Below are 13,558 nucleotides of genomic sequence, written 5' to 3'. Positions count from 1 at the left end.
TTAGACATTTCGCATAGGTCGAAATGTTGCCAAACATCTTGGTTTCGTTTCGTGGGGATGACCCGAACGACCGTTTCTCCCGTGTTCGAGGCACCCATGTTGACGGATGAAGCAGCACTTTGGGAGGCCATGATAATCGACTACGAAATAAGAGCGTATGGAGTGGTAATGTGGTATAATTGAGCGTGAGATAACAAAATAATCGCGTATGAAATAAACGTTTAGAGCGTTTGGAGTTGTATAATCGAGTGTGATGTAACCAATACCCAACCTAAACTATATATAGATGTTTGTGGGGGTAAAATGGTAAAAAAAAAAACGGTCAAAAAAAAACCGGCTATATAGCCGTTCTACAACGGTCTAAACCGGTTTTTAACCGGTTAACCGGTTATAAAGAAACCGGTTAACCGGTTTTTTTCCAACGGTAAAAAACCGGTTTTTTTATAAACCGGTTAACCGGTTTATAAAAACCGGTTATTAAAAAAAACCGGTTTTTTCATTAACCGGTTTGAAAACCGGTTTTGGATCTAAAAGTTGTAACCGAAGTACAAACCGCCGGTTTGTAAACCGGTCAAACCGGTTTTTAAAAAACCGGTTTTTGTAAAAACCGGTTTCCGGTTTAAACCGGCAAACCGGTTCCTGAACCGGTTTTTTTGACCACCTCTACATCCATCGCCACACTACAGGCTCAGTCAATACTTCATTTATTAAAAAAAAATTGTTTTATAGTTATTGTAACATCCCCAAAATTTCGATCCAAATTTGACAACTTAGGAAGGTTGAGAGATCAAAAATAATCTCAAGATAAGTAATGAGAAAATATTAAATAACGAAATATAAGAAAAATAAGGAAACAAAAATATTTCCTAAAGCTAAGTATTCTTATATGAAGGAAATAAGTAAAGAGAAAACTTCATCTCACATTGGAAGATGTAAGAAAGTGAAAGCATTCCACCAAGGTATAAATAAGGAAGATGGAATCCATCCCACATGGAAAGTAGTAAAGAAATAGAAGCTCTTTATAAGGAAGAGATTTTCCATAGTAATATTCTTTTATGAATATCATGCACCAAGTAGTCCTAGCGGAGGGTGCGTAGCACCCGACGCGCACGCGCACGGGCTCGGGCGAGGGCGATGGGCGCAATGTGGCGCTTTGATGTGAGTCAGCAACACGTGTCGCACTCAGGCGACACGTGGCAACGCTCTAGGACACGTGGCATGACCTCAGGAAGGTACCCGTCGCGGTACGCGACGGTGTTGAAAAAGGTGCCCATCGCGGTACGCGATGGGACACAAATTTGGCTATAAATAGGTGGGTCGGCTCATTTGCATGAACACCACAGCCACTCTCTCTCTAGAATTTCACTCTCTCTACCTCGGTTTACGTGACAAGCACCGTTTTAAGTACCAAATACCCGGTGTTTCCTCGAAGTGCGTGCCACTCAAAGAAACCCGATATTCCGTCTCGAAGTACGTGCACGACCCGGCAACCAAACATCACCTCGATTTGCATACCAAGAAAAGGTGGATCAAGAACGCCTCGATAAACGTGCGTAGAGTAGAAGTGCTGCCCGTATAAACTTAGGAATATATAACTCCAAATACCCGTGCGAGGTAAGGAGTTCTGCCTAAGTTGTTATTATTATAAATGGCTTAGACTATAGTCGAAAGTATAGCCGAACCTTGATTATGATTAAGAATAATATAACTTTTCTTAAAAGAATGTTATAGTTAAAATAATATTTCTTTATTATTAAGAAATATAATATTCGTATAGAAAGAATATAAAGTTAATGTTTCTTCTTAAAAAAGAAACATAGTATGAAAATGATAAACAAACAAAGGGACTAAAGGTCCAAATGTTTTGAATAAACAAATGTTTTTATCAAGGTTAAAGCTATACAAAACGGACTGAAGGTCTGAAGCTATATCGTTGATCTAGTTATTTATAAAAAAGTTATTCTCGTACTATAGGTCCGAGGTAACAAAACAAGAAGAAGAGAACAGAAAACATGAATCAGTACCAGAAACTGATTCTAAACAGACAAGGTGAACACGCCCCAAACCTTTTATAATGAGTCTGAATGTTTGCATAGGATTTACGAATCCTTAAAACTTTTTGTACAATAATAAGAAACGGACACTCTGATTAAGTGTATACATGTGTCTGGATCCATTCATACATGGTGACTCGGCATTTTCCCGAGGCCAAGCAAATCATAAACATGTCTCCGGAAGCTTGATGAGAAATGATTTGTGTATATAATTAATTGTACAAGGTCCTTAGGGTAATTTGAACCCAATTTAGTTTGGTGCCTAATGAGTAGTCACAAATGTATTATTGTTGGTTTCACAAAGGTATTGAAAAGAGATTTTAGAGTCAGCGTTATTCACCAGCTTTGTGCTGACGTATTTTCCCACCCATGTTACAGGGAAACAAGAAAGGTTAGAACATACAATCAAGAAAGAATAGAAGATTGGAGTTATAGTCATTAGAAGCTATCTGACGGCTCATATGTTTTATTTCAAAATAGTACAAAGAGTTATGTTTTCTAAAGAAATGTATTGTAAACGATGGACGGGTATTTAAACCCGACTTTTTAATAAGTTTTCAAAGTAATAATATTTTATTAAAGACTTTCGCTGAAATAAAACCCGCAACTCTGATTTATTTACAAAACATGTACCAACTTGTGGTCACACGCCTAGGCCCTAAAGTGGGGTGTGATAGTTATAAACATAAAAGAAAATTGTGGTGACTTTTTATACATGGGTAAAATGATTTACCGTATATATTTGTTTGTTTGTTTAAAAGTAAATTTTTGATTGATAACCAAATTATAATAATAACAATAACAATAGTGATGGTAATAGTAATAAAAAGTTTATATTTTAATAATCTAGACTATGACTCATTGGTCGATAAGAATACATAATGACAACGTGATAAAGATCCTCTACAAACGACTTACTCATATTTGTCACAATTAAAGCATTATAAATTGTTTGGAACTTAAATGAAAATTTGGGGCAGGCGCAAAGTCGGCTTTTGAGGGGGCGAGTTGGGCAAATGTCCCCGTCCAAATCACCTTTAGGCCTGATTTTTTTTTAAAAAAAAAGTTATATATTTTTTTCCTAAAAGAAATATGCATTCTTAATTTTGAACTAAATTACTCAATTCATTTAAGCTCATTTCTTTAAGAAAATAAATAAAAGATTGCACAACCCAAATCATAACTAATAAACCCATTTAACCATTTAATTGTTTAAGCATAAGAAAAAAAAATATTAAAGACCAAACTTTTCTCGTTTCCTGAACAAAAACTTTTAACGGTTCTCAAACATGGCCCTATGTAACTGGAGGGAGTTCTTAGAGTGTCTTATATATGATAAAGAGAATGAAAGTTAACAGTGTCATTTGTCATTAGTTACATTGTTAATACATATTATTATTAAATAGTATGTTATAGTTAAATTATCAAAATCTAATTCGCCAAAGAAAAAACAATTAAGAGATCATATAATGTTTTGTTGTTTTGATATATATATGTGTATATATATTTTGATCTATAATGAATATTCTGTCAGGATTTTTAACGCCATGCTCATATTGTAAGAACAAACTATATGTTTTAAAATTTATTATTTAAATTTAATAATTAATAAAAAAATACAATAGTATTATTTTTTAATATAAATTGTTTAGTTTACATTGAATATAGAAGATATCATATATATAACTTTTATTATAGAGATAGCTAAATGATAAATGATGAACTCATTTATAAACTACATATTTTTTCGATATAGAAAGAGAAGGAAAAAAAAGTATATTAAATTTCAAGAGCACCTCCAACATGTGACGCAGGTGAGAAAGAGGACACCGCACTGGTTTGTTTGGTGGTTAATAGTTTGAAAATTCTAACGCAACAGGCGGCTACATAATGGATATTTAACTTCAATGGGTAGGGTAGGATAGCTAAAACATGATGAACTCATTTGTGAATAACAAATGTTTAATTATTTTGCTAAAAATATAAGGCTTGTGGGGCTTTAACGGGGGCGCGAGAGCCCCTCCGCTCGAGCCCCCAGGCGCGAGCACCACACCACCGGGGCGCGAGAGTGGCGCGAGCACGAAAAACAAAGCAGGCGCAAGCATGTTAGCGGGACCAAGCTGGCGTAAAGGAGCATTGGGAAGGGATAAAAGAGACGTTGGGGGTGATAAATGAGCCGTTGGGCTCTTATTTAATAAAAAAAAGTGTGTTCTTCCTATATATAACCCAAAATCACATAAAACAATTACCACAATTTCAAAAAAAAACCCAAAATCAACCCATCTTCCAAACTTTTTTTTAAAAACATGGCTGGAAATTGGTACCCAAACCTAGATTCAGATTATATTGACGACGATTTATGGTCGTCACCGCACCAACCGATGTTTTATTCGGAGCCGCAACAATCATCCGGCTTTCAACCATCCAACATACAACCGTCTCCTAACTTTGTTGTTCCGGAGACACAAGAATCACATGGTGAAGCTACGGGACAAAGAAGACGCGCCCACCGGAAAAAAACAAGTTGCAACGGACGGGTCGGGACCGGCTTCGACTCCGAGGACGAAACGGAAAACCACTCCGTGGTCATCGGATGAGAAGGAAGCCTTGTGTCGGGCTTGGATAGTCATTTCTGAGGATCGGCGTTGCGGTAATTGTTTTAACGTTTTTAAAAATGATTTTTAATAAAAAAGTTAAATAAAAAAGTTAAATGACTTACAAATTTATTTATTCATTTTGCAGTCGACTACCAAAAGAGCAAGATTTTTTGGACAAAGGTTAGGGAGACGTTCTATACGCTCGTTGGGAGTACAGAGCGGAACGCCGATATGATTTCGGGTCGGTGGTCCGAAATCAGAAAATTTGTCGGCTTGTTTACTAATCTTTTCAACAGGAACAGCGGTCGTATGAGACCAAGTGGCAGTGATGATTTGGCGGTTTACAATTTCACTGTCGAAGAGTGGAAGCAGGAGTGTTTGCGGAGGTATGGGACGGTGAAGACGTGGGACGATGTAAAGTTGTGGGAGAGGTTGAAAAGGTGTTCCAAGTGGGTTGAGCTGGTGGCGCCGGACGTTGATGCGGAAGTACGGCCGAAACGGACTAAAACAAGTTCGTCCGGAGCGTATAGCACTTCAATCGGGTCGGATTGCCGCGTTGGATTCGACCTAAACATTGCGGGGGAGGAAACGTCTTCACCGCCGAGGAGGCGGCCATTGGGACGGGACGCCAAGGGGAAAAAACCGGCTGAGGGGGAAGCCGTAAACATCGCCAATCTTGTTGAATCCCTCAATAAATTCAACAAAACCATGGAGGTGGTCTCTAATGACAAAAAGGAAAAAAGTCGAATGAGAGATTTGGACTTCCTTACTAGAGACTTCAGTAACCTAAATCCGGTCGATCAAATGCTAATGGAAAAGCAAAAGGAACGTATCCGAAAGAGGTTGATCGAAGAAGACCAAGCCGAAGAATAAGAATAATGTTTTTTTTAGTACTTTTATTTTTATTTTATTTTTAAATATTAATGTGTTTTTTCATTAATGTGTGTTTTTTTAATAATTTATGAGTTTTTTTAATAATACGTTTTTTGAATATATTTATAAAAAAATAAAAAAAAAATCCGCTGGAGCCCCTCCACACCAGGGCCAGGGGCTCCAGCGGGGGCTCCAACACCCCCTTATCCAGTTTCTTTCTCTGCCACACGTCATAATATTATTGGCTGGAGCCCCCACTCGCGCCCCCATTAGAGCCCCCCACACCCCTCAGCCTAATACTTTCCAAAAACACCTCGAACGGTGTCTATGTGGCACTCTTTCATAAATTCCGGATGATAACATGGACAAAAAGGCAATATCTAAACAACAAATATTTATTTATTTTGCTAATAAAGAAAAAATGAGAAATATATTATTTTCTAAAAACACGTCCAACAATGCTTGCGTGGCATCCTTTTAAATATTTAGGATGAGTACACGGACAAAAATACGGTGCTAAAAGTATTTATTTATTTTGTAATACTCGTTCTTTTTTGGTTGTTAATCGTTTGAAAATCCTAGCACATTGTAATACTCTTTTGTTTGGCAATTACTACTTTAGAAATAATCGTTGGAGGTGCTTATAGAAAGGATTTCTAAACTATTAATTGCAATTATTTTTGTTTGGCAATTAATAATTATATTTGGTGGTTATATGATTTTACATTAGTGCTTATGTGGGCACATTTTGAAGCATTTTATTAAAACATGGACAAAAAGACGGCACCGCACTAACTAATACTTGTGATTTGGTTGTTAATCGTTTGAAAATTCTAACATGTTGTAATACTCATTTGCCTGGCAATTAATCATTTGAAAATCCTAACGCAATGGATGGCTAAATGCTAGATTTTTACTTCAACGCGTATGATAGCTAAAAAATGATGCTCATTTTTCGTTTGGAAACCCTAAGACACTGTAATAATTTTTATCTGGTGGATAAATGTTGGATGTTTTTCTCCCATGGGTAGGATAAGTTAAAATCTGATGAACTCATCTATAAAGTATAAACAACAAATCTTTATTTTTCTTTCTAAATATATATTCAGAAATTAAATAAGATTTTTATTCATTTTCACCTATAGATTGGAGTCCACCAATCTGGTTGTGATCTATTATTTAGCTGGCTATGAATATAAAAGACGGAATAAATGGGAAAATATTTTACAAGTAAATAAAATTTTATAGATATATTTTGCTAAACAAAAACAAAGATAACCATGCTCATAAAAAAGAAAAAAAAAAACACTATTTTCAGCCTAAGTGATATTTCTTTTAATAACAAATATTACCAACTAAAGGCATTTTACTATTTCAACAAAAACAAAAAACGAAAAGAAATTAAAAAACTTCAATGCTAAGATTAAAACAAGATATTTTTCTTTGCTCGTAACACAAATAATAAAATAATAGACCAACATAACTTGACAAAATAATTCAAAAGAAAAATAAAACTAAGTAACTAACTCGAACCATAATTGACGGACAATGCTGAATCTAACGTCAAGATTTGCTGTGACGGCATAATGAATACATGAGCGACGGATGAACTCCAACATCTCTACAAAAACATCATTGTCAGCAAAATTTGTACCAACGAAGGCACAAACATTGTGTCGTTTGTCATGCGAAAGTAATAGAATATCTTGTTCCTGCTATTGTATTAGTTAAGAGAAAATATGATAATATGTAGAGAAAATATGATAATATGTAAATGCTAGCAGTAGCACCGGTGAAGGATTACTTGTTTGTAAATGTAGGAGCATTTGTAATGTTTAACATTGGAGATGCTTTAATACCAACCAAAACCTTAAAGCCTCGTAATTTAATCACTAAAACAATAATATGTTAATAAAATAAAGGTTTATTGGATTTTAACAATGTTTAATACAAAATAAGGCACAATTGTAGGCATCTAATGTCTACCGTTAAATCCTTTTTAACAAAAGACCATTAGAGCCAACTTTTTAAAATTTGGGGTGATAAAATGAATAGAAATTAATATTCAAGTATTATTAAAATCCAATAAACCTAAAAGAAAACAAGAAAAAAAAAACAGCCAAAAAATAATACCAAACGTCCCAAAATATTCTGGGCATAGATTTAAAACCAAAAATAATCTGATACAAGATCCCAATTCACAGTAACAGTACTTAAAACCACGATATAACTTAAGCACGAACAGGTGGTGGTCCTCCGGCAGCACCACCAGCAGCACGAGGTGCTTTTGGAGCATCATCCTGAAACGCAAAACATAAAAATCATCATTTACGAAAACAAAATGTCTTAAGCACAAATAAACCAATAATCACAAAAAAAATGCCTGCACACGTTGACAGGTTTGGGTTATTTTCGGATTAAACCCACAGTCCTGTTCACTGTTGGCCCGTTTAACCCATTTGATAAATTATGGTGATCAGACATCTTATGCCATATGTTAAAACTAAAAGACAAGATAAGTATTAATCAAACTGTTTAGATAACTTAATACAATTTTGAATTTTTTGTTAATTTAGAGTATAAATAAGTGAAAACAATGAAAATTATAAACCTTCAGGATAAAAAAGAACAAATAGCATGTCAAGATAAATGGACTTATACATGAGTTAAATGTTTTATTTCAAACTTCATAAATAAAGCTTGAAAATTTTAAATATGTAAAGCATTTAAGTAATGAAAGACATAGTTTATCCTAAAAGTTAAAGAGAATTAAATATTTTAAATATTGTTCTTATCATATAACTATAGTTTGAATTCAAACTTCTTATTTAATAAATATATTTACACTTATTTCAAACACTTTAAATACTTTTCTTGTAACACAAATAAATCAATAACATGTTTAAAAAATAAAAACATACCCTTGGGCGGATGAATCGCTTTGGGGGCTCACGGTTCCTCCTGTCGGTTCGTGAACGAACCCTAACGACCTTTGAGTGAATTGCACATGAAATACAGTACTGCAATTTCAGATACAACTTTGGAAGTGTGTACTCTGAAACAAAAAACAAAACAACGCAATTTAGTGATTATAAATTATTATGCTTATCGTAAAGACTATACAAATGTCAAAACTTACGATCAAATGCACAAGCTTCTTGAACATCCCTAACAGCAGCTTGCTCCACTATGTTCCTCACATTGAATCTCTTGACAGCCTTATCCTAAAAACAATCATCATAACCAATATATCAAAAACATATACAAGAATACATTGTCCATATTAATATATTTGACAATTATACACATCTTTTATGTGAGTGTAGGTCATGAGAGATTGAAGTGCATGCACAAAAAGATAAGTACAACGATTCTAATACAAATGTAACTCATGAAAAGAAAAAAACGAAAATAGATATGTTTTGAATGTGTTTTATTTGATTTATACTTTCTTTGATTAGGTAATAGACTATTGTGTTTGTCTAGTGACATAATAAACATAATAAATAAATTAAGTTTCCTGTACAATATCCTTCTCTACTGATTCTAAATGAGAATTTATTTTGTGTTATCAAAGAATGAAAACCAAGTTTTTATTCATAATAAAAATAAAAAGTTGATTCGCATCAATTAGCATCTAAATCAGTTTACATATATACAATAATACTTATTCAACAAAATACATAACACGACTCGCTCCCATTTTCATGTATATGCAACATAAATACCCTTATTTTATGTAAGTATCTATGTCAAGCCGACATTGACGTGCCAAACCTTGACCGAGCATATAAAGTGCAAATATATAATGGTCAAATCACAAAATAGATTATAATTTAAGTGCATTAAGTTATAACATTTGACAAATATTTTCTTTAATTGGATAATACAAAAATGTTGCATGTGCTTAGAGGCAATATGAATTGACAAACTAAATATGTACTCATCACGAAAAGCAGCCAGAGGCTGTGAATAATTGGTTGAATTATCAGCCTTAAAACAGGTTGTGAGTTATCTTAGTTATGGCTTATTTAAATCAAGTTAATATTTGAATTTACTTTTTAATAGAATTGTACAAATTGTTTCCTTTAGTTCTTCTTGTTAAGTCTTTGAATTAGGTTAAAAAAATGCAACAGCTAGGAATAGTGCGGTCAACCCTTTATTAATGACAAGTATATGTTTATAAATCTGCGTTACTATTGACAAAGACGCGAACTAATAACCTTCAATTAGTGTTAAAGGTTATCAGACCATGTTTGACCAAGATTAGTGCAAAACTGAAATAAACAAATAAACACCATTAATAAATAAAAGATCAACACAAACAACACACTAAATAGACATGCTAGCTAACTAAATCAAAAAACTTGGAGAACAAGAAAATACAACGAAAACGATTAAGACAATATTACCAAAAAATGAACTCAAATTCAATCTTGAGTTATTCAAACTATTAAAATAACAGAAAGCCCATTCAAAACTTTACCTGAAAATCACAAAACAATTATCCGCACCCTCCGCCAAAACCCATAAACAAACAATTGAAATTTCGTCTTATCTTTGTCGTTTATTAAGAACTGAAACTAATACAATCAGCACCCAGTAGTTACTTATAGTGTTTCATTGATGACATATTATAATGTAACAAAATACACTAAATTCTAATTACAAACTTTTAACCTTGTTATCAAACAATACACTAAGTTTTTAAGCTTAAACATTTATATTCAATCAATTCTAAATTTAATATCTGAGCCTCGTCAAATCGAATACTTCAAAAATCAAAATTTCAAAAGGCAAAACATACAAAATCAAAAGAAACAATTTAGAAAAATACACGCTATTAATAAATTGCTTAAAACCTAACCAATGTTGTAAACAAGCCAGGCCAATCGTAAGCTACTCAATAAAACTCGAATCAAACCGAGCCAGTCATAAACTGCTCAAGATCAAATCAGTAAAACACAAAACCAAGCCGAGTGTAATCGAGCTTGATTTCAAGCTCAAAAGCTCATTTAACATATGACCAATAACTTTTATTATATACAAAATTATGTTAAAAATAATTAAATAACATGTATTACAATAAATAAAAATTTATACAACCTATTATGTATATGTACGCAAATACTTATAAAACATATAATAGATACAATTAAATCACTAGTAAATAATATACGAGCCGATCTCGAGCTTTAAACTCCTCTAGATCTAACAAACATCACACGATTCAGATTCAAACTCTAACCGAACAACTAAAACAGATCCGTCTAGCAAATCAATCAATCAGTAACATAAAAACTAAACTATATATTATAATTAACATCTGAATATATAAATCAAACAATAATAAACCGAATCGGATACCTTAGGGCAGCATTTTCCACAGTTGGTACAGCGAATGAACTTCACGTGTCCGCGTCCGTGCTTGTTTCGTCCGCCGTTTCTTCGCTTGAACGTCTGTCAAGATCCGTATATCAAATAACCAGAACGAATAATAATAATAATAATATCAATAATCAATAATAATAATTAGAACCAGAAGATAATAAGTGCTAATTGACGAACCATTTTGTGGAGATAATTTCTTCTGCTGCCGACGGCTCGATGAATCTAGGGTTATGAAAGTATATGTGGTTTAAATATTATTGAGATATTTGAACTTGGGCCGTAGAGTTTTGATTGGGCTGGTGGTTGTTGTTGTTGCTGGCCCGTTTGTTGGTGATTTGAGTTTGTGATCCAATTGGTTGATGGAGATTGAAATGAGCCGTGCTCGAGTTCTGTGTAAGTTAAATGAGCGGAGGTCGAGAGATTGAGTTTATTTGAGTTTGGTTTGGATTGTTTGCATACCTAGGAAAGAGTTTTGTATGTTGGATTGATCGTGTATGGTATTTTGTGCGTCACCATGTTGAATGATAAGAAATAACTCATGGTGAGTTGGAGCATGTGATTAGATTAAGAAGCTGGAAAAGATTGGAAAGGACGTGATGTGTTGTAGAATCCTGATGAATGTCGCTGGACAAGATTCAGGATTATCCTGAAGTATTTGTGGACAGCTAGGGATATGTTACTGATTTATTGAGGATCGGAAAAGAAACTCGGTTGAAGATTTGGCACTGATGCTAGCTTCTAGATGGATAGAGATGGTTCTTGATCACGAATGGGATACGTGTTTACACTTAACGGTGGAGAAATTATTTGGAATATGTATTAGCATAATGTAATTGCAGAATCCAACACATGGATTCGATATATTGCAGTGTCTGAAGTAACTAATGAGGAACGTTAATTGAAGAAGTTCACTATTGCTATTGGTGTTGTCGGGCATTGATAGACCAAGCATGCCAGGTACCAAGGTCATATAACAACACCAAACACGTTCTTAGGTAGTTCCAACATGTACAAGATGAGTTGGAACGAGAGGAAGTCTCTAACAATAAAATTCATATAGATCAGAATTAGCCATATTCGTTCACAAAGCCAATGTATCAACTATCAAGTAAAACACGAGGTACTCGCTATAAATATAGGGTTTTTTATGCTAGTGATTGAATATGAAATGTAACTGTTAGTATTTGGATACTTTGAACGACGTAACACATAATTAATTTACCTGATTTGAAAGAAAGTTTTTGTCAATTACATTAATGGTTATTGCACTCATTATTATCACATTTATAACCAACAATATGTTAGTTATTCTAAATGTCTGTAGCCGACAAGAGTTATTGGAATAATTCTCAACTAGTAGTCTAGGAGTATGGTGAATCATTTGGTTGATTTTCATAGTGACTGAAATACACAAAGAATTGTATTCAGTGTCATAGAAATTTACGAGAAAATTAATACTAGACACTAATCACTTCAAAACTACTTCACGTGTCGATGTTATAAATAGTTTTTATAATGGTGTTATCTTTGTATCCTCATCAATGAGATGCAACCACTTGATGAAAAGTCATGGTTTCCCTAAATTGTTTGATTTCATAAGTCATAACGGGGTAATCTTAAACGTTGTCTTTGACAGACCGCCATAAGGGCCATTGTTGAGATTGATTAGAAGTATAGTGAGAATTGTAAGTAATTAATATGAGATATGTACCCTTATGACAAAACATCTATGGGCACCACATACATTCACACTAAGGCTGTGTTTGTTTTTGCTAAAAAAGGCGACATATGTTTTTATTTTTAAAAATAGGAGACATATGTTGTACTCGCATTCAACAACATGAACTAAAAAATTTAATTAGTTCAATAGTTCACGTGAGAGGACATGATGAATTTAAATAATGGGATTTTACGTGGGATGTTTTAACTACTATAATGTAATAAAAAAATATGATGTGTTCTTTGAAGTTTTAAAATGGCAATATAATGAAGTCTCACACATATAGTTATTATTTACTACATATGAGTCAATTATATTAGCGTCTGCCCAACTATTAGCTATGATCTCAAAACACGTTGATTTTTTAACAATTTCAACCTTTGTGAGTGAAGAGGTATGTACCCGTCTCAACACCAAGCAAGGCGGGTCAACCCACAAGATAAAGACATTATGAAGGCACAAAGCCAAAACCCAGGCGCATCGCGCATACAAAACATGCTCAGGCATCATATGCTCGCGCATCACATATGCGCGCGGCGCATATCGCATGCTCTTGCACATCACATGCTCGCGTGTCACATATGCGCGTGGCGCACCAGCGCGCGGCGCATATCACACGCTCGTGCATATCACACCTGCGCATGAAATATCTGCGCGTGAGAATAAAAAGAAGACTTCGCGCATCCTCAGGATGGGCGCATATCACGCGTGCACATAATCAACCTCGTCCTTATCCAAATCAGGATCAGGGCAACCTTGATTGTGCACGTCAGACACTCTTCTAGAAGGCATCTTTTTAAGGAGTAAGAATATGCTGATGTTGACAGCTGCCAAATGAAAGGTCGACAACTCAGCATGACACATGTGCTACCACATGATTTCAACCAACGAGAAAGCGCCAGGTGTCCCAGAGGACACGTGGC

General features: G+C 34.3%; 1 protein-coding gene across 1 annotated transcript; it reads right to left on the bottom strand.

Moving 5' to 3' along the window:
• Positions 1–7,653: 7,653 nt before the first annotated feature.
• Positions 7,654–11,117, bottom strand: LOC143631799 (small ribosomal subunit protein eS26x-like). Its single transcript, XM_077100438.1, has 5 exons — positions 11,093–11,117; positions 10,892–10,984; positions 8,664–8,748; positions 8,446–8,579; positions 7,654–7,824 (listed from the first exon to the last, which is right to left on the bottom strand). Exons 1-5 carry the CDS (start codon positions 11,093–11,095, stop codon positions 7,756–7,758), a joined length of 384 nt encoding a protein of 127 aa, XP_076956553.1. The 5' UTR covers positions 11,096–11,117; the 3' UTR covers positions 7,654–7,755.
• Between the last annotated feature and the right edge of the window lie 2,441 nt (positions 11,118–13,558).

This window comes from Bidens hawaiensis, unplaced genomic scaffold, assembly GCF_021521415.1.
Source record: "Bidens hawaiensis isolate Kalapana, Puna unplaced genomic scaffold, B.hawaiensis_p1.1 tig00006258_1, whole genome shotgun sequence".
Classification (NCBI taxonomy): domain Eukaryota; kingdom Viridiplantae; phylum Streptophyta; class Magnoliopsida; order Asterales; family Asteraceae; genus Bidens; species Bidens hawaiensis.
This window is presented reverse-complemented; position numbering and strand designations above follow the sequence as displayed.